The 20,829-nt window shown below is 42.8% G+C and overlaps 1 protein-coding gene across 2 annotated transcripts in view; it reads right to left on the minus strand.

Moving 5' to 3' along the window:
* The window catches only part of CSGALNACT1 (chondroitin sulfate N-acetylgalactosaminyltransferase 1), a 252,944-nt gene that overhangs the window by 14,698 nt on the left and 217,417 nt on the right, over positions 1–20,829 (minus strand). For both annotated transcript variants that reach the window (XM_045535298.1, XM_045535299.1), the window contains exon 6: positions 10,125–10,226. In XM_045535298.1, the coding sequence (XP_045391254.1) occupies positions 10,125–10,226 (102 nt within the window). The remainder of the gene's footprint in view (positions 1–10,124; positions 10,227–20,829) is intronic.

The following is a 20,829-nucleotide window of genomic DNA, read 5'->3' on the forward strand; positions in this document are numbered from 1 at the left end:
AACAGCACAGGTCTACAAGTCAGGGAACCCGGATCCAGGGCCTAGAACCGCACCTGGTTCCCACTACGTGCCCCATATGTGTTTGCGAATGAATGTGTGAATATATGAACGATTCTACCCCTAGCTCTGCCTCTAATTCATTTGAGGCAAGTCACTCCCCATCTTTTGTTAGTTTCCTTTTTGCAAAATCCAGCAGTTACAGAGTTCAAAGGCTCATTTACACACTAACATGTGTAAATGTTAGTGTAACTATGATTCTGCATTCCCTGAAGCCCTGCTCTACATTTGGAGGGATTCTTCTCCTCTTCCAGAACTTTACCTTGAGCCTTTTCTCTGGGTAGGTGGCCCCGGTTCCTATTTTCTGTGAGTAGCACTGAACTTGTGCCCCAAAGCCTTTTCAATACTAGGTCTAGCCCTGGTCAAGGGCAGTGCTACTGCCCTGGCTCCAAACACATTTAGGTGGGCCCAAGGTCCTTCCAGGCATCTTCAGTATCTTCTAGAGGTTTCTACAGCCACAGCTCCTGTAGGTCAGCTACACCCATCTCTCCCTACCCTGTTTGGTCAGTTTCCAGGAAAGTGCTTGGATTTTACCTGTTCTTCTAAGGGCATCTCCAACCCATCTCACAGGTACTTGTCTACTATCCTTGGCCCATCTTGCTTTAACCTGTTGTATGTTGAACATGTACAGCCAGTAGCAGCTCTATCTGTTTCAAGGTTTATACCTTATACCTTTGGGACCCCTGCTACCCGCCCCCTCCAGACCCCCACCCTACCCTTGGTTCCATAGTGACATCTGTTCACTAACTTGCAGGGCAAGGAGGACAGACATTCCCAAACACAATGAATACGCAAACCCTTCCTCAATCAGGTTGTATCTAACTCCCTAATTCAGGTACCTTCTCCAAGAGGTTTTCCAGGATCTATCATTAGAAATTTCAACTATAAAAATACTTTATATTTGAGCAACAGCAAGCAGCTTTTGCCGAGGGAAGAGGAGCATAGCTCCTTAATACACTGCATTAAAGGAACCACAGCACCAGGATTTTCCTGCTTGGATAGCTTACAGTCCACCTGTGCAGACATGCCAAATATTTACAAAAGTCAAGTCATGCTGAATGGTTAAATAAGGATACAAGGCGGCATTAGAAACCGAGGTAACAGCAGTAAAGATATGACAAGCCTGTAGGTGATTAATTGCCAAGTTCATGGTAGAGAGACTGTTGGTGCTACAAAATTAGAGTGAAAAGTGGTAATTTGGTACATCTGCTTACACAATATTTAAGTTAATCTAGTTTGTTCTATACAGAAATCCCCCAACCCTGGCTTGAGCTGTTCCTAATAAATGCTGTTCTCTGCTCTTCTGGGGGGGGTGGGTGGGCAGTGCTGGGCTTGCCTGTCAGCCACAGTCACTGGAAAAATTCATGGCGTGCAGTGTTTGGGATGATCTTCATTCATCTCAATTTTTTTTTTTTTTTTTTAACATTGACCTCTATGCTTCAACATGTTACTTATAGAGACAGAAAATTCAGGAAAACAGATAGCTGCTGGAGAACCTTTTACATGGCCTAGTGCAAAAGGCAATTTGCTTCCTTTCTCTTTATGCAACCTGTCTACAAGGATGGGACAACCCGTGTTATACCCATGGCACCAGCCAATGTGCATATGCATTTCAAACCCGCCGTCCAGGGTGTCTGCAGGTGCAGAGAAAGCCCCAGAAGCAGCACCCAGCTCTGCCCGTTGTTTCCACGGGGGCCACGGGGGGGCCCGTGTGCACATGGCACCAGCAGCCTCTGCTTGCTCAGGACCCGGTCCCAATCCAGCTCTGTCTGGGACCCTCATCCACCCTGGCCAACACTGGCCAGAGGCCACATGCGTTGTTACTGCTGACCTGGTAGCCCGTGTCTATGCTGGCTCCGTTCTGAAGCCCTGACAACTCCCCAGGCCCTGATGAGGGAGCTGGACGTGAGTGTGCACAGAAGGCAGGGTGGGGACAGAGTCATCGCAGGCCTGGGAAGCACCACAGCCTGTCACAGGCCCAGAGTGCCAACTTTGTCACCCACCTGCGGTTCCCAGTGTGGCTGCCACGTCACCATGCTCAGCTACATGTCTGTCTGTAGCTGAATAATGATGATACTATTTTTCCTCTTGACGCCTCCACCCAAGGCTTCTTTTAATTAACCAGTAATCTAGAAGAACCCCTCCCTCTGCTCTCTTGCCATCAGGAAGGGCCTCTGATCATTCACAAGTGCTCTCTGCCAAGAACGAGGGCTGAGTTGGAAATGCCAGGAAAAGACTCGGGGCAACTTCCTCCCTTTTCCAAAGCAGAGAGATTAACACACCGTCAAACCTTCTGGGCCGGGAAGTGGGCGGCCTCATCTCAGACTTGCCAGCACCGGCCAGGGGGTTCCCAAACAGGAAGCAGCGAGATGAAGAGGAATTGGCATCTGCACAATGGTCAGGCCCCTGCTCTTCACTCTGAAACGCTGCTCCTTGGGCAGGGGGCTCGCTCACTAGACCAGAGCAGCCCTCTACTCAACGGTGTGTATTAAAAGGCAGCAAAGCCACAAAAAAGCAATGACAGATCAACTCAAAATACTGATTTGCCCAGTGAAGCGTGGTGGTGTGGCTTGGTTTGGGCACGTGCACAGCGTACCTGGCCGTGAGGCTGCAACTCCTAAACACAGAGCATGGGGTGCACACGCAGGAGCCCTGTTCTGTCCTCTGTCTCGGTACCGCCCCCACCACGGTGACCAGCCAGGAGGCTCACAAGGGACTAGTCGCCAAGGCATGGACATGCCCAGGGCCTCCTGTCCGTGCTTGCTGTTCCCTCCCCAGAGTGTGCTTTCTTTGTCTATTCCCATGGAAATCCCACCATCTTGAAGGGCACGTCAAGTGTCACCACCTCTCTCAGGCCTTGCTACAAACTGCAGTGTCCTCTCTGGGCTCCCAAGCATTGCCCCCAGGCCTGCCTCTGTCCCTCCCATGTCCCAGCATCTTTCTGTGCCCCTGCTTGCACGGACATCTGCTCTAGCAGGCTCTAAACCCTTCAAGGACAGCAACTGCCTTCCTTTCTTTTTTCTGTTAGACATTATCAAGCACTGTGCGGTAAATGCACACACAGGGCCATAGCAGATGATCAATAAACACCAGATGAACCAGGAGATGAACAGACGGAAATCACTGAGGCACATTTCAGATCCACCCTGATGGGAGGCGCTGCCTGAAGATGCCTCCCCCTTCCCAAGAAATCACAGCCTGCTCAGGTGGGCACCGGGGAAGCCCCTGCCCTTTGTACACGCCCACCTCCCACACCAGAAAGAGGCTGCGACCCACAGATTCTGAAGGACAGGCACAAGCCCAAGCTCTTAAGGTAACCACAAATACGTAAATAAAAGAAAAACAAGAGGCGAGCAAAATAAGATGCAATTTGGTCCAAAATATTTAATTACCCATTCAAAGAAATGGAATATTTAGTGTCGTGCCTAAAGTAATGGCAGAGTAAGAAATGAGCACTTATCGTGGTAGATTGGGGACACTGCATTTTATATTATGTAATTTCCTGTGACGAAGCTGAGTGTGCAGTTCTAAAAGACCACCTGAGTTGTTCATAATTATTTCTTCTTTTCCTCTTGCATTGTATTATCAATGGATAAAACTCTTGAATTTCTCACTCAATTCCTTTCTTTTATATAACAAATCTGGTGCATGAAAACTCCAACTTATACAAAGTCATTTTTATAGAGGTTATAATGACCTGAGAAAGCTCCTTCTCCTGGAGATTTAATTTCCCTAATTGATTTACATTTCCCAGAATTGCTGGGTTATAAATGATAAAAGATCTCAGTGTCTAATATGATTTACTCTCATACAGACGCTTCCCCACAACTGCAAGGAAATTCCCTTAATGTCACTTTCCACAATAGCCCTTTATTTTTAAAAATTTTAAAATGTACATAGAAACTATTCTATCCGGTGTGCAATTTTAAATTTTAAATCTTACAGCCTTAAATGTTAAAATCACTTATGAGTCGTTCTACTTCCTGAAAACATTTGACTACAGTGAAAAATTGAAAACTGAACATGTCATCCAATTTTTCATAGTAGGTACTTTAAACGATTTAGAATTTCTGGATTCTGAGCTTATATAAGCCTGTTTTAGCAAATTTCTTTAGGGAATTCATTTTTGCCTGTCCACTGGTTCTCAGATTTCATGTGAAAAGGAGGCACAGTCGACTGCAAGCAAATGTGTGTGACCCTCAGAAGAGTTGCAACGCAAGGCCACAGCTAATTAGAATTCACCATCTTCCTGGCTAAACGCTCAGATTGCCTCTTCTTTTTCACTCTATGTATACAGCTTTGTTTTGTTTTGGTTTTGTTTTAAATGGGAGAAATCAAAGCCAGCTTTGGCAGGTACCAAACTAATTTTCTGAGGCACAGAAAAATCATGAGATTCAAAGTTCTGGCATGAGACCCTCTACCATGGAGTTTTTGTAGAAAAAAATTGAGGGTGGCAATCTGAATGCCACACCGAGCCCTTATGCGCTGTTGCTAAGGACAGTGCGAGTGATTGCGAAGAAGGCAAGCGAGGAAATGAAGCCTCCTTCCTGATCAGTGAATCCCCCCGCCCAGCACCACCAAGTGAAGAAGAAATCTCATGGCCTCACCGTAGGTGGAGGCCAACACAGATTAACATAAAGAACCCGGGTGGCGGCCTCAAGGCTGCTGCCTCCAAGGGACACGATCCTTCAACCCTCTCTCCTCTAGATCCCTTCCGGTGGCCTCAATGCTCAGACAGCTCATGCAACTGCAGCTTCTCCTGCCCTGTAAAGCCTGGGTGTGTAATCCCTACTCCTGTCTACCCTCCACCGCGAGGCACGCTTGCCCTTCTCTACACGCTAGCCACATGCACACTTCGGGATGACAGCCTTCCTAGTAGGTGTGATTTGCACTGTGGTTTTGATTTGCATTTCTCTGGTGATTAATGATGTTGAACATCTTCTCATGTGCTTATTGGCCATTTGTGTATCATCTTTAGAGACATGTCCACGCAAATCTTTTGTCTGTTTTTAAATTGAGTTATTTGTTGTTTTACTGTTGAATTCTAGGTGCTCTCTTTATATGTTGGATACTAAACCCTTGGATCCTTATCAGGTTATGACTTGCAAGAATTTTCTCCCATTATGTGGAGCCATCGTTTTGCTTTCACAGAAGCACAATAGTTTTTAATTTTGATGAAGTCCAATTTATCTACTTGTTCTTTAGCTGCTGTGCTTTAGATGTCATATATCTAAGAAACTATTGCCTAAGGTCACGAAGAATTACACCTATGTTTTCTTCTAAGAATTTTATAGTTAGAGTTCTTAGAAGATTTAGGTTTTTGATCTATTTTAACTCAACTTTTGTATATGATGTGACATATACACACCAAGTACAGAAGGTGACTTTCATTCTTTGCAATATGGATAGCCAGTTGTCCCAAAACCATTCTTGCAAAGACTCTTCCTTCCCCACCATAATTGCCTGGACCATTGTTAAAAATCAAAAGACCATAAATGTGTGGGTTCATTTCTGGGCTCTCCATTCTGTTCCACTGATGTATATGTCTATCTTTATGCCAGTACCACCATCTTGATTACTGTCATCTTACGGTAAGTTTTGAAATTGGGAGTGTGAGTTCTCCAACTTTGTTCTTTCTAATCAAGATGGCTTTGGCAGCTTTCATGCTGATTTCTAGATTCTTCCTCTTTGACTTTGACTTTCAGTAGTTTGATTATGATATACCTGGTGTGGGTTTCTTTGAATTTATCCTATCTGGACTCCACCAAGCAGAGCCAGGTTGAGCTCCACCTCTGGCAAATGCCAGGTGAGATGGTCAGAGGCCTAAGATGCTGCTTTAATCGGGGAGGGGCTATCTCTGCTTCTGTTTCCCAGGGTCTGAGAATCCCTTACCTGCTTGGGAGGGATTTACTGTGAAGCTTATTTCATTTTAACAGATGAGATTCTTATCTGAAGATTCCTTGTTTAAGGTGCCGCTAAAATTTCCAAAATAAACAAAACCTTTCCCCCAATGTTTCTTTTAGGGTGTCCTGATAAAAATCTCCCTGGAGTTACTGTTCAAACAAATCACTTCAAAGATGTGTGAAACGCTGTGGCCAGGCAGGTCCCTGATAACCACGACTGCCACCACCCCCCTCTTACCATCACATACACTCCATGGCAGCGAAGTGTCTCATTTCTAGTACCTCGATCTCAGAGTTGATTCCTCTAAAAGATGCTTTTGTGTCCTTGTGACTGGACAAAGATGAACTTGCAACGTAGAAAATGTCAGCTCTTGCCAATTCATCTACCAGTCACATTTTTAAAAAAATTTCCTAGTGCACAGCTCCAAGCAAATATCTAGTAGGCCAGTGGTTTTTATAGTATGGTCCATGGATCCCCCATGTCAGTATCACACGTGAAACTACTTTGAAGTATTGGATCCCAGGCTTCGTCTCAGGCCCAGCAACTCAGGGTTTGTGGGGCTGGACCCCAGGAATCAGCATTTGAAAAAGCACCCCAGGTTATTTCAAAGCATGTTGATATTAAATATTTAAGAACCACTGTGCTGGGCTTTAATCTGAGCTTGAAAATAAATCTGCAGGATAAGAACCAGATATTGAGAACCGATTTGTACTGTTATCTAGAGCAGTGGCTTGTAAACATTTTGGCCACAATCCTTCCAAAGGAATACATTATACATCACGAGGCAGTACACACACACACACACTCTGAAATTAGTTTCACGAAACAATATTTATCCTTATTAGTTGCGATTCATTCTGATATTTCCTATCCTGTTCTATTTTTTAAGAACACTGGACATAACCCACTAAGGCGATTTCACAACCCTCTAATGAATCACAAACTGGAGTTTGCCGAACACTGATCTACAGAAATCAACTGAAATGTAAAGCTCAATTGAGTAAGTGTAGACCTAAGAAGAGAGTGTAGAACACTGCATGCTAGTCATTAAACAAGATTGTTAAAAGAGATTCTTAAAATATATGCACTTAGGTGGATTTACAACAGCTTAATCACAATACTGATCTCCAAATGAAATAAATTTCATTTAGTATGATTACAAATCTTATTACCTTCAACTAACAATTACGGGTTTTAGGAGGGGCCATATATCAGAGTGAAAATTTGATGCTATGTTAAGCCTGAGTCCTGGAACTTAATAGATGAGGTTCAGATCCTGGCTTTCCCATGTGCCAGGGATGACAGCCTGAGTAACAACCTCTGTAAGCCTCAGTTTCCTCATCTATGAAGTGGGGCTAATCACACCATCTATCTCATAAGGTGGTTGTGAACATTAAACAAGGTAACTCATGCAAATAATAATAATGATAGAATTATTATTTAAAAACAAGATGCCTTGGAACAAAAGTTTTACCACCTGAGAAGAATAATAAGATACTTAAATAAAGCCTTATTTATAAGCTTACATATAGATTACTATGTATACACATTTACTATATCCCTGGCATTATCTTTCTTTCAGGGAACAAACCTTTTCTACATAAGGCACTGTGCTAAGTGCTAGAGTTACAAAGAGGCATGAGACAGAGTACCTCTCATGGAACAGCTTATACTCTAGCTGCAAAGTTGGACAACAAAAAGAAATAAGAATTGCTAAGTGCTGACCATAAGAGGTACTGGAAGTGAGTGCAGTCGGAGTGCAGACAGAAAAGCACTGGGGGTCAGGAAGGAAGTTTCTAGAGGTGGGGATGGAACAGCACTGAGGTTTGAGCAAACAAGGAGGAGGGTGGAGGGAGTCCCGAGAAGAGGAGAACAACAGGAGTGCACACAACAGGGCCCACTCTGTCCCCAGTTTGGCCGGGAGCAATAAGTCTTAAGGGCAAGGTTAGAATTAAGAGCCAGTTTAGGGGCCAGGCTAAGGCAATGGGTGATGTAGGAAGATTCATCTGGAAGGTGGAGTGTGGAGTAAACTGAGGTTGGCTGTGATGCTCTGGCATTCCTCAAAGAGGCAACCTAATCAAAGCAACACCATGGGAGGGATGGGATCTGTCCCAAAGCATCAGTGACATCAATACTACAGAATGAGGATATCAACACACACAAAAAATGAGGTTTGAATTGGTTTTGCCAAAGTTTATGTTACATTACTTTAAAGCATTGACTAGCCTCTAGCATGAAGTTCTCTCTACAGATAAACTGATCACTGACTGTTTTCCAAAGTTTTAGGTAAACCATCCTTAGCACTCAAATAATTTTACTTTTTTTGTTCAGATTCTACACATTCTTTGCACACCAAGCCACATCTTTGGATTGAGAATTCAGCTTGCCAGTGTACACCTTGATACAGAGAAGAATGCCTTGACTCTTGAAACTAGAAAGGGTCTAAACTAGCCTTCTACTTATCCATCAGACTCGTATAAATTTGGTTTATGGTCATGTGTAACCATCAGCAAACGTATGGTCATTCTTGGATGTGCTGGAAATCTGTCAGACCCAGCAGGATGGATATTGTCACTCTTGGCTATTCTTCAGAGTCACCGGGAGAGCCGCTTAAAATCCCTCAGGGTACGGCAGCTAGCCAGAGAGCAGAAAGCAGCCCCCCGGGGGACCACCACCTTCTAATACAATGGTTCTCAATCTCGGCCTCACAGTAGAGTCATCTGAGAAACTTAAAAAAAAATCCATGTCCAGGAATGGACACCAGCAGAGGACGTCAATTCTAACCATGCATGCTCTTCACTCCTAAGCAGAGAAGAGAAGGACATTGCAATGCATTGGAGTTGGGGGATTTCTATTTCACTTACATTTAGGATGTTCAATAATTTTATCCTATTTTATCTCCATTAGATGGCCATAGCTTAAATTGCTTTAGAGCAAGGGTCAGCAAACTTTCTATAAAGGGCCAGATATTAAAGAGGTTAGGCTTTGTGAGTTGTACAGTCTTTATAGTAACTATTCAACTCTGCAGTTGTAGCACAAAAGCTGCCATACGTAATATGTAAACAAACGAGTGTGCCCACGTTGCAATCAAACTTTATTTATAAAAATAGGTGGCCAGTGGGCTGCAGTTTGCAGACCTCTGTTATAGAATATTTCAATAATTACAATTAGCATTCAGATCTGGGGCCCATTAATGCAAAACTAGTAAGAAAGCATGAAAATAAATACAAAAATTACACTCAATCTTGACTCTTCTCCCTCAGCTATCATCTAATTGTAATTTTCCAGAAACTTAAAACAGAGCCCTGTTTAATCTAAATCTTATGGATCTATCCATACTATTGCCACCACTACGTACCACTGGATCAATGCCACAGCTTCACTTACATAGAAACTACCCACCTGATTACTCAGCTGGAGCCCTGCAAACCTCCCTGGTGAGGGTGGCAGTACCATTCTGGCTTCCTCACTGGTAGAAGATGCCACAGCAGTTACTCATTTATTATGATAGGGGGAAAAATCCATCTGTGCTGCTTTTGGACACATTTATTCCCCATGCAAATCATTAACCACGTATAAATACACAACCTGAAGTCTAAAGTTTTGGGTTAAATCATTTCTGTTCAACTGAATAGGTTTAATTGAGGATCCTGCCTCAGTCATCCCTTCTGGTTTTGCCCTAACGTCTCCAAACAAATAATGAATGAAAGCCCAAAAGGTGAGACCACTTGCTACGCGGATGAGATCTGAGCATGGATATCACTCAGCCTTGCAAGCTGTGGCTGAGATGGAGCTCACTGCATAGCTGTGCTCTAGGTAACTCCCACTCTGGGACAAAGTCCCCGAGCCCATGGTGATAAGAGTGATCACATCCAGTCATGCAGAAGCTGAAAGAGGCCACACTCCCCCCAACTTTGCTGCAGGGCAGTTTGTCTCCACTGTCAAAGCCATCACCCCGGCACAATCAAGACCAGTGCCAGACAGGGTGGTCTCCCTGGGAGGGAGGGCACAGACCTCCCCCTGCACAAGGCCAGCAGTCAGTCAATCCCCCAGTTCACCCACAGTGTTAAGGAAAATAAAACCAGGCAGACGTCGCAGCCGTGGATGTGTACTTCTGAGTTCAGTTACCATGACTCCTTACTGTAGCTCCACATCGTACTCACTTGGAAGTGTTTTCAAGTATTCCTTTGACTTCGTTCATTTCTTCTTTCCCAAAGTAAACAACGGTGAGATGAACTCTCCCATCCTGTTGGATGCACATCTCCCTGGAAAACAACACATGCATGTCTGGTTCCTGTTTTCACATTAACACAAACACCTTTTTTACAAAGTGCAAGAGGGTCTTGAAGTAAAGTAAGTAACCAGCCAGGACAGCAGAGGTGGGGAGCCGAGGCATTTCTGGTTGGCATCCCGACTGCCTGCATTTATATTTATCTCATCAGGAAAACAAGGGAATTTAAACATGCAGATCTGGAAAATCAAAACTCAGATGCAAGACACTACAGGTCCCACCTGCCACAGGCCTCGCCCCCTGGGACCAGACAGTCCCATGGAACGTGGCTGGGGTTCTTACCCCAAAAGGAGTCTATGAAATACAAAAGAGGAGAATTCCGTTTTGCAGATGAGAAAGCTACAGTCCACAAAGGGTAAGACTAGCATACTTGTCTACGCCTCCTCTCTCGGGTGGGCTGAGCACAAACAGTCCTACAGACTGAATGAGTGAAGGTACAATTTCTTTTGTTTAGGACTCTAGAAACCCTTGGACACATCTAGTGTGACAACTGTCCAAGGAGTCACAAGGCAGAAGCACAGTGGTTGAGCTTCACCTTTCCCAAGCAGACGCAATCGCCTTCACTATGTCCCCATTTCCCCTGTGACTCTGATTATCCCAGACACCTGGCACCTCATGCTCCAGGGTCCCGACAAAGCAACCCTCTGGCTCTGGGCCGTCTTCCCCTGCATTCCCACAAGAGCTTATTGGCTGTTTGCCCGTGTCCCGTCCTCTCAGCCATAACCCCTAATCAATCTAGTAAGGTCCTCTGCTGGGGTTTACTTCATACATGCACGTGTGTGTATGCATAAATGTGTGTATGTGAATATATGCATATATGCATGTAAATGTATGTGTATATACGTAAATACATATGTAAACGTGTGTTTGTGTACATGTATGTGCAGTCATCCATCAGTACTCATGGGGGATTGGCTCTAGGACCCCTTGCAGATACCAAAATCCACAGACGCTCACGTCCCTTATATTAATATAAAACAGAGTAGTATTTGCATACAACCTTTGCGTATCTTCCTGTGCACTTTAAATCATCTCTAACACTTGACCTTAGCCAAAAGGCCGAGAAGCAATCTCTAGGTTATTTTTAATGCCCAATACAATGTAACTGCTATGTAAACAGTACTGCATTGCTTAGGGAATAATGACAAGATAAAACGTCTATACATGCTCAGGACAGATGCAACCATCCATTTCTTAATATTTTTGCTCTGTGGTTTGCTGAATGGAGGGTGTGGAACCCATGGATACAGGGGGCCGAGTGTATGTGTATGATTTTAATATGCATTTTCTAGAAACAAGCTAATGGAAAGATTCTACTGGTAGGATGATATTTTGTGACATTTTGCATTTTGTCTATTTTGTCCTTCCACTTTTTTTTTTTTTTTTTAAATCTCTGTGTTGGCTACTTTCCTTAACCCCAAACAACAATCCACATCACAGCTCTGCAGAAATCCCAGAGCTGTAATTGCAGAGGCCGGTTTATTCAGTGCTTGGAATAATGATACCAAAGAAGAGTGACTGCCTGCCTGGGGCCGCTGGAAGAAATGCAAAGCAAGAGAAGGTGTGGTTCTTACCCTCAAAACAATTAGTGGGAAAATAAAATGAGCTCAAGCAAAATCCGTGGATACCTTATGACACTGATAAAAAGAATATAGAATTCACAAAGCACAGCAAACCCTGTGGGCTGCAACGGTTGGGTCTTGAAGGATGAACAGGAGTTAGAAAGGGAGAGAGGAGAAAGAAGAGCATCCCAGATGGTGGAAATAGGGAAGATGATCTCGACTGGGCAAGAGGCACACAGGGCTCCCCTGGTCACAGGATGCTCCTGAGAATTCTGTTTCTTAGAATTCTGAGAAATTCAGGAAGAAGGATAAGAGCTGCTTCGGGACCGCAGCGTGACGGTGGAGGTCTTAGAAGCAGACAAGCGACTGGGAACAGAGGCCTAGGGTGTCAGGACACACTTCCCAAGCTGAGACCATGGTCCCTGCAGATTGAATCATCACCAACCAACAACAGAATTCTCTGCACATAAAAGATCCCTTTCACAAACGTACCAGACAATGCCTTCACTTCCTTTGCCAGGGTAGAATAAAAGCACGCATACAAGGCCAAGTGCCAGAAAAACCGTGCTTGAAAATTGTGTGTGCAGTTGGAAAAAATCCATCCCAGCATCAGGAGAGGGTCACCCGCGGAGCCTGAATAAAAAGCAGTCTCATTTTTCTAATGACATCTTTGCTGTCTCCCTCTCTAGTATTTTTATATCCATTCAAAGCACTTCCTGTTTGTAAGAAACAAGACAGAGACGCATTGGGCCTTTATTCTTGGTGACCAGGTGACGTTTCCCAAAAAAAAGGCAAAGCTGAATTTGTTCTGAGCCCCACCCTCCAGGTTTCTATTCCATTTATTCATTTATTCTTTCATTCATTCAACATACACTTGTTGACAACATACCATATGCTGGATACTCTATCAAGAGATCTCAAAAAATAAGACCTGTCTGCCCTTGAGAAGTTCTCCATCTACTGTGCAAAACTAAACTCTCCAGGATGTCATAAACAAATGCTCCAGGGAAGTGTGGGCCCAGTGCTATGGAAACACCATCGCTGTCTGAGTGATCTTTGTCCTGTTCAAAACAATTGTCACTCGACTCCACCCCCTGGAAAGATGTGTGCAAGGAGTATACATGTGTGTGACTGTTTTCATGAGTATGACTTAGGTTTAGAGGTAAAAGATTAAAAAGTAAAGTGCAAGGGATGAAAAGGTACAAAATCTTGTTCCTGTATATGCAGACTTCTTCCTTTGCACTGTGAACTATTTGTAGCTGGACACATGCTACGTGGATCCCAAGTTGACTTATGTGCCTCTGGTAGCAGATATCTATGAACGACTTGTTACTGTTGTACGTGAAACCTTTGCAACCAATCTCAGGAACTCCGACTTCCCAGGAACCCTCGTGGGGCTAGTTGTTTTCCCATGGAGGCTGTACACAAAGCTCTCCAACCCCCACGTGGTCATTCTTCCACCTCAACCTGGAAGCCCAGAAATTGTTTCTATTCCACAAAGACCTTATCTTTTTAGGATATTGTTTCCTCAAAGAAAAAAAAAAACAACAAAAAAAAAACCCAGTTCCTTCTCCCCCAAGATATTGTAACACAGAGTATAGAGACTAATTAAGATATATTTCCTGTCATAAAACATGTATCACAGTCACTTAGACACCTGTATTTCTATTTCCCAAGAAGCCAAGAGCCGTTTCACGGTCTTTGAGTTCTGTTATTAATTGGTATGACTTCCCTGTGGAGAGTTGTGTGTTGATCACTGTTCACATCCTTAGTGTAGAGGTAAGGAAACGACTTCCAATGACCTGCCCAAGCTGGGGAGGTGGCCAGGTACACATTCCAGTTTCTTAGGGGCTCACCTGGTATTCACCTGCCCAGGTCACCTGAACCACATGAGGGATGCACATAGGAAATCTGACAGCCTGGTCTTGCTGTGTAGCACTCACTACAAGCTGAGTGGCTTATATGGCCAGAGAGGGGAGAAAAAAAACTCAACAAAACTCCAAATGCACATGGGCCATGGGAAGGATTGTTCAATTTGAGTTGCCTGATGGGAACCAGTTGGTTCCTATTGGAGTAAGATTTACAAAGGATAACCACATATGGTCCATGGAGGGGAACCACCCATCTAGGTTTGCCTGGGACTCTCCAGATTTTAGCACTGAAAATCCCTCGTCCTAGGAAACCCCTCAGTCCCAGGCAAACTAGGACAACCAGTCACCCTGGCCACCCCAAGGACTTTCCAGTTTATGGAATGGAATGGACAGTTGAAGAGCTATATTATGATGCAGGATGGAGTAACCATGGTAACAGAGGTATAGGGAGCCAAGAGGATGCAGAGAGTGTGGTTAATTTCTAATGGGTATAGGGGAAGGGGTGCTAAGGAAAAAGGAACATCCAAGCTGATCCTTGACAGGTGGAGAGAAGAGAAAGGGCTTCCACCATTGGGAAAAGGCACACTTGCAAGGAATACACAACAGTGTTTTTTTTCTAAGTCAGTTTTCTACTCCAATGTTTCAGGTATGAGAAGAAAATCTATTTAGGCTTTAGATAGTGTCCCATGCAAATGAAGTGATACATTAACATCTCATCAATTCCCAAGTTTTACCTATGTCTGCTATGATAACAGGAAGAAAATTCCTTAGCCATGAATGGCTTGGAAATCAGAGACAGGTACTACCTTGGAGAGAGAGCAGAGAGTTATTGGGGGCCTTCTGAAATCTGGTTTTAAAAAACAGTTTTCTTTTTTTTTTTTTTTTTTTGAGACAGAGTCTCACTCTGTTGCCCAGGCTAGAGTGAGTGCCGTGGCATCAGCCTAGCTCACAGCAACCTCAGACTCCTGGGCTTAAGCGATCCTACTGCCTCAGCCTCCCGAGTAGCTGGGACTACAGGCATGAGCCACCATGCCCGGCTAATTTTTTTTGTATATATATTTTTAGTTGGCCAGATAATTTCTTTCTAGTTTTAGTAGAGACGGGGTCTCACTCTTGCTCAGGCTGGTCTCGAACTCCTGACCTCGAGCGATCCACCCGCCTCGGCCTCCCAGAGCTAGGATTACAGGCGTGAGCCACCGCGCCCGGCCTAAAAAACAGTTTTCTTTCTTTGGCTTGCTGGGTCCTCTCCCCCCCTCTCCACAACAAGATGAATCAATATATAATTCTTGTATTACATTATTTATGTAGTCTCAGTGTTAAAAAATGAGTGAGTTTTGACTCTCAATCAAGCAATTGGGATCTACTTTCCCGATTGCCCATTTCAAATCAGAAGACGAGATTTTCCATTTGATCATTTTTTTTTTAACTCTTGGATAGAGGTTTCTACATAACCTGTGGCTCACATGAAATAAAAACCACCTTCTATTAAGCCCCTGAAGAGAAACCTTTACCCAAATAAAGTGACTGATGCAGATTAGTGTCTCTCAAGCATTTTAGACATAAAAATTCCTTGGTGCAACCATAGTGTACAATACCGAAATGACCTATGGGAGAGGGAAAGGGGTTGGGTGAGGTGGGAAGAGTATAATATGCAAAATACATTATTTTCCTTTTAAGGAACACAAAGGAATTGAGGAATCTCTACCGCAATCTAACATTTGATGGCCTGTGGCCTTTCTGTCACTACACCAACCTAGCCATAATGCTCCAGTCTCATTTCAATTTCAGAGATTTTACAGTCATTGCCTTAAAAAGAAACTTTCGATAATTTCCAGAATTATCTTAATGGTTTTAGGCCAAAACGAAATAAAAGAGAATTGCTACTGAAAATTCAAGTAAAAGATTTCCTCGATACTTCATTAGAATATCACAGATGCCTTGTGAGGGATGAGAAGAGAGTCAGGAGGAGAAAACAAAGAAGAACATTAAAACAAAAATAGCCAGTCAAGTCTGAGGAGGAACATAGCAACCAGGAAAAAGGTTCTGAGTCCAGCTGGAAATAGTCAAAATAAAAATCAAGCAAACTTGGAATGAACCGAGAAAGATTTAAAAAAAAAAATCATGAAGAATATTTTCCATAAAAATCTTTCCCCCCCCTCAAAGAAACTCAGAGATAAAGACCCAAGGAAAATCCACAGCTTTGTTCTTTCGAGATGCCTTCTGTTATCACAAACAAAACACACAATGAAAAAACAGATGAGCTTACAATACTATAACACAGACTCTAAGAGAAATGAAGCAACCAAAGAAGATATGTGAAATTTGTTTTAAAGGCAAAATGAGAGGATCAAAAAAAAAAAAAAAGAAAAAAAAAAAAAAAAGAAGAAAGACAAGCAGGTTTAAGCCAATATGCTACTGGACAAAAGAGAGACACATAATACCGGAACTAGTTTTGAAGCAAGTTCTTCCGGGTGAGCGTCCGCTGTTCCTGGCGGCGGGTAAGGGAGTCCTAAGATGGCGTCCCTCAGGGACCCAGGGAGGCATGTGGGCATTCGTAGGAGGGGAAAGGGCACAGGAAGCCTGTGAGGTTCCCACATGGGCCAGGACAACGAAGCAAGGGGGGAGGAGCCCGCTGTGGCATCCGCCATGTCATCTCCACAGACAGAAACAGAATCCCGCAGCGCGTGAGTAACCCCGCGACACCGAGAACAAAGCAGTCCGCGTTGCTATCAAGCAGTGCAGCAGGGACTTTATTCTTACGCAGGGAGATGACCATGCTCAAACTTTAGCATCACGATTTCTTGTCAATCTTAGGAACGTCATTCATTTGGTATTTGTCGCCCCTTAAATGAAATTCCTTAGGTTCTGGTGCTAGGAATAAAGCTCATCTCAACCAATGAATGGTAGGCCTCTTTTCATTAAATACTAAGAGCTGAAATGCACCAGGCTTTGTTTTCCTTTCTCCTTGCCTGCAGGGAAGCTCAGAAACCTGGTGTTTTTGACACTTGCATTGTTTTCATTAATTCCAGCATCCCTATGTACCTGTCCCTCTTCCCATATTGTTATTGAGTCCTCATTCATTGAACTTTATAAAATAGTTTATTAAATTTGTATTTTTTTGTAAACATAAGTTTTATGATTAGTTGATATGACTATAAAAAATAAAGATAATAAATACCTTAATCCTCATGCACCCAGGAATCAATTTTGTCCACAGGGCCCAACCCAAGCACAGTTCTGGGGCATAAAAAAAAAAGTGGCCTTTGGTTCCCTATAGACTGTGCCCCATGCCTGGCCGTCACCCAAGGGGAGCTCATTGGTGCAGACCTAGCCTTCCCCCAGGCCACTGTGTAGCTCATGACCAAGCCTGCTCCCTTAGGAATTTCAGGTTCCACATCTATTTCTTCTCTGCAAGAAGATTGATTGATTCTAAGACTTAGCCATGTGAGTCTTTTCTAAGTGAATAATGAACAAATTGATGCTGATGTTAAAAAACCTAAAACTACTTACAATAATCAGCACAGAGCTGCAAGGGGGCCAGGGCCCATCTGGACCAATACTTCAGTTTTCTAGAAGATACTAAAGCTGAGATATATGAAACGATGCGTAAAGGATTCCTCGGCCAATCGTATCAGAGTGAAAGGTGTTGACATATTAAAGCAGCGGCCCCCAACCGTTTTGGCACCCCGGACCGTTTTCATGGAAGACAATTTTTCCACAGACTGGGGGAAGGGGAAGGTTTGGGGATGATTCAAGCACATTACATTTATTGTGCACTTTATTTCTATTGTTATTACACTGTAATATAATGAAATAATTATCCAACTCACCATAGGTTGGGGACCCCTGTATTAAAGGCAATGCATTGGAAGGGTAACGCTTTAAATAAATTAATCTCAAGCAGTGATCACTGGAAACTGTATCCCCCAAAAAGCAGAAAATGGCAAAAATCCTGCCACCAATAATGACCAACACAAGGGACATAATCTTCTGCCATAAACCTCACAGAGGGGAGGCCAAGGAAAGATCCTTTGTCAGAGCAGGAAGAGGAAAGGGATGAAAACTACCGAGAGGTAGATGAAGTGTTTTACATGTATCTCCCCCGCCCCCAAAAGAACCACAGAACCAGGGCCCAAACTTTTTTTTCCTCCTTCTTTTTGACTGGTAGAAGTGAAAAGAACTGAAGACAGGTGAAATAAGTGAACAAGTGAGGCCGATTCATTGTGATGCTCCAGGCCTTAGCCCTCAGCTGAGGCCCATTCTGGGTGCCACATACATCTGTCCCTCGAGAAAAGGATGCATCCCATGTAGGCAGAGTGAGCTGGGCACAACTCACATATCACCCCAGGGCTCAGAAGAGCCACAAGAACTGGGAACTTCAACAAAGGCTGTGCAAAGTTCTAGCTGAGCTCTTTCTCTCCTCCGCCCATCCTTTCACGCTACAAATAAAGAGAATAGAATATACCCTGTCCTTAAAATAGAACAGCGTTCTCAGTCAAGATGAGGAGAGAGCCAATCCACCCATGCTATGTCAGAGCAAACAGAAAGCCTGAGTAGTCCTCTGCATATGATGCAAAGATAAAACAAAGCAAAGCATCACAGGCAACTGTATCCCAAAAATCAGAACAAAATTAAAGAAAAATAGAGAAATAGATTTAAGAAATAGCATTCAAAGCAAATGAAACACTGAGTCCAAAAGAAAACATAAACAGAAGAAAATTTCTCATGTTTCATACTTTCTTACCAAAAATACAAATTGGAAAAAAAAAAAAGTTCAAAGAGGAAAGTGATGAAAACAACAGCGTAAGATCAGCAGGCACATTGTGTGCTCAGAAAATAAACTGACAGCCAAAACAAGCAGAAGTAATACATTAGAAATAACAAGCTACAGAGTAGATATATTGAAAAATTGAATCACTGACATAAAGGAAATGCTTAAATGAAAGCAGATAAGAGACTAAGGCATTAAAAAAAAAAAATAGAAGGCACTAAATGGAGAAGACCTGTGAAATAGACAGCTGCATCCATGAAACAGAGAATCCAATAAACAGAGCAGGAGAAGTACTTAAATATGAAACACCAAAAAATCTCCCCAAAATGCAAGAGCCCACAAAACAAAAGAGGAAACTCTACTCCAGGAAGATTGCATAGAAAACAATAGATGCTGAGATGAGACATCATGATTAAGTGACTGTGTTTCAAGACTAAAGAAGGAATTCTGCAGGTATTCAGGCAAACGCCAGTCATTTTCAGGAAAGACAAAGTAAAATGGTCTTAACACTTCTCCTTGGTACCATTAAATGCCGGAAGGATATCTACAGAGTCGAAGAGAGATAGTGTGTCCCCAAAATTGCCAGCCCAGCCAAACTATCCTTTTACTATAAAGATAAGTAAATATCCCATTCTCAAACAGTTGTGGTCCTTCTTGAATTTTTTTTTTTTTTTTTTAAGAGACAGGGTCTTGCTCTGTTACCCAGGCTGGAGTCCAGTGGTGGGATCATAGCTCATTGCAACCTCAGACTCCCAGGCTCAAGCAATCCTCCCATGTCCGCTCTTAAGTAGCTAGGACTATAGGTGCATATCACCATGCCCAGCTAATATTTTTTTTAAGTTTTTTGTAGAGATGGGGTCTCACCCTGTTGCCCAGGCTAAAAATAAAATTTCTTGACCAGGAAATAGAGCCAACTGAGAACTCAGGAATGGAAAGTTATTAGAAGAGGACTGCTAATGAATACACTAAGTCCACTTAAACCCAGAGCTAGAACTATAGGAACTGCAGTTACAAAAGAGAATATAGAGGTTGCAAACCCCAACAAAGGTCAGAACAATAGAGAGCTAACAAAAACCAGATGAGGAGACATACAGGAGGCAGAAAGTGTAAGTGCTGACTTCCCTTTCTTATTGCAATTTTTCAATCTAGTCTAAAATTAAAATATGTAGTCAAAAATAAATTCCGACCATTTTTGTTTTGCAGAAATCACATTAACTTCAAAGGGATCTCTTAGGAACCAGTCTCTTACAGTGAAGGGATATTTTCTTAAAGTTCAGCAATTTTTTCTGTTACACTTCAGATTCTCTTTTCTAAATCTAAGAAAGATAAATTTTCATTCTTTAATTAGAAATAGAATGTGTATCTCACATTGCATTAAATTATTCCCAGCTAGGGAGATATGCTTCTATCTGCATATATGCAAAGATAGGTACTTGGAATGGTATTCGACTAATGTTAATAATGGTTAGTTCTGGGAGGCAGGGGTTGGAGGGACTTTTTAAATAATTTGTTCCTTGTACTATTCTGTGTTGCTTAAACATCTTATAGCCAAGAATCACTTTTCATGAAAGTCATGTTTAAATTATAAAAGCCCAAAACAATCTTTCACTGAGTCTTCAAACAAAATGTAAAGCATGTGGCAACTACATAAAAATTCACAAAACAAAGGAAAAAAGGAAATAAAAATCATACTGTCATCTTCAGTGTCAGTCACAGTTAATAGTTTCCAATTCATAAACATCAAATAGTTAATAAGTAGCCCCTTATGTTTTCCCCTACACATTTTATGGTTGGAATAATTGCATTTAAGTATTTAATTGACCAGAGTTTACTTTGGTTTTTGGTGTGAAATAAGAATTAAACTTTTCCTGCAAATGTTTGGCTACTTGTCCTAACACCAAGCCCCGAATAATCCCCTTCTTTGGTGATCTGAAATGCCACTTTTACTAACTTCTTATGTAGAATTAAATACTCTCAGGTTTTACCTTCTCGCATCCGTTCTTTCGGAGACATTAATGTGCTCAGAAACTCCTTGATTACAGAGTAAACTCTCCCCCCTCAACGTTCAGCCCAAATGTCTGTCCTGGGGAGACTCTCTGTGTCCCACTGTCTTTTGTCTGTATCTCCACGGTAGCACCCAGCTCCGTATTTTCAGATTCTATTAATACTTTCTATGAAGGTAGATATCACATCTCAAATTCATCTTCTTATCCCTCACATCTGGGTAATGTGTCTAGCACATGCAATAGGCTCTTAAAAAGTTGTCTCCAAGTAATAATAATTCTCCAACCTACCCCTTCCTACCTATATAAGCAATGGATGTATGAATTGTAAAAGTCAAGAAAAAATGCCCTGAGGTGTTTGTGTTTTATT

The sequence above is a fragment of the Lemur catta genome, chromosome 22 (assembly GCF_020740605.2).
Source record: "Lemur catta isolate mLemCat1 chromosome 22, mLemCat1.pri, whole genome shotgun sequence".
Taxonomy (NCBI): domain Eukaryota; kingdom Metazoa; phylum Chordata; class Mammalia; order Primates; family Lemuridae; genus Lemur; species Lemur catta.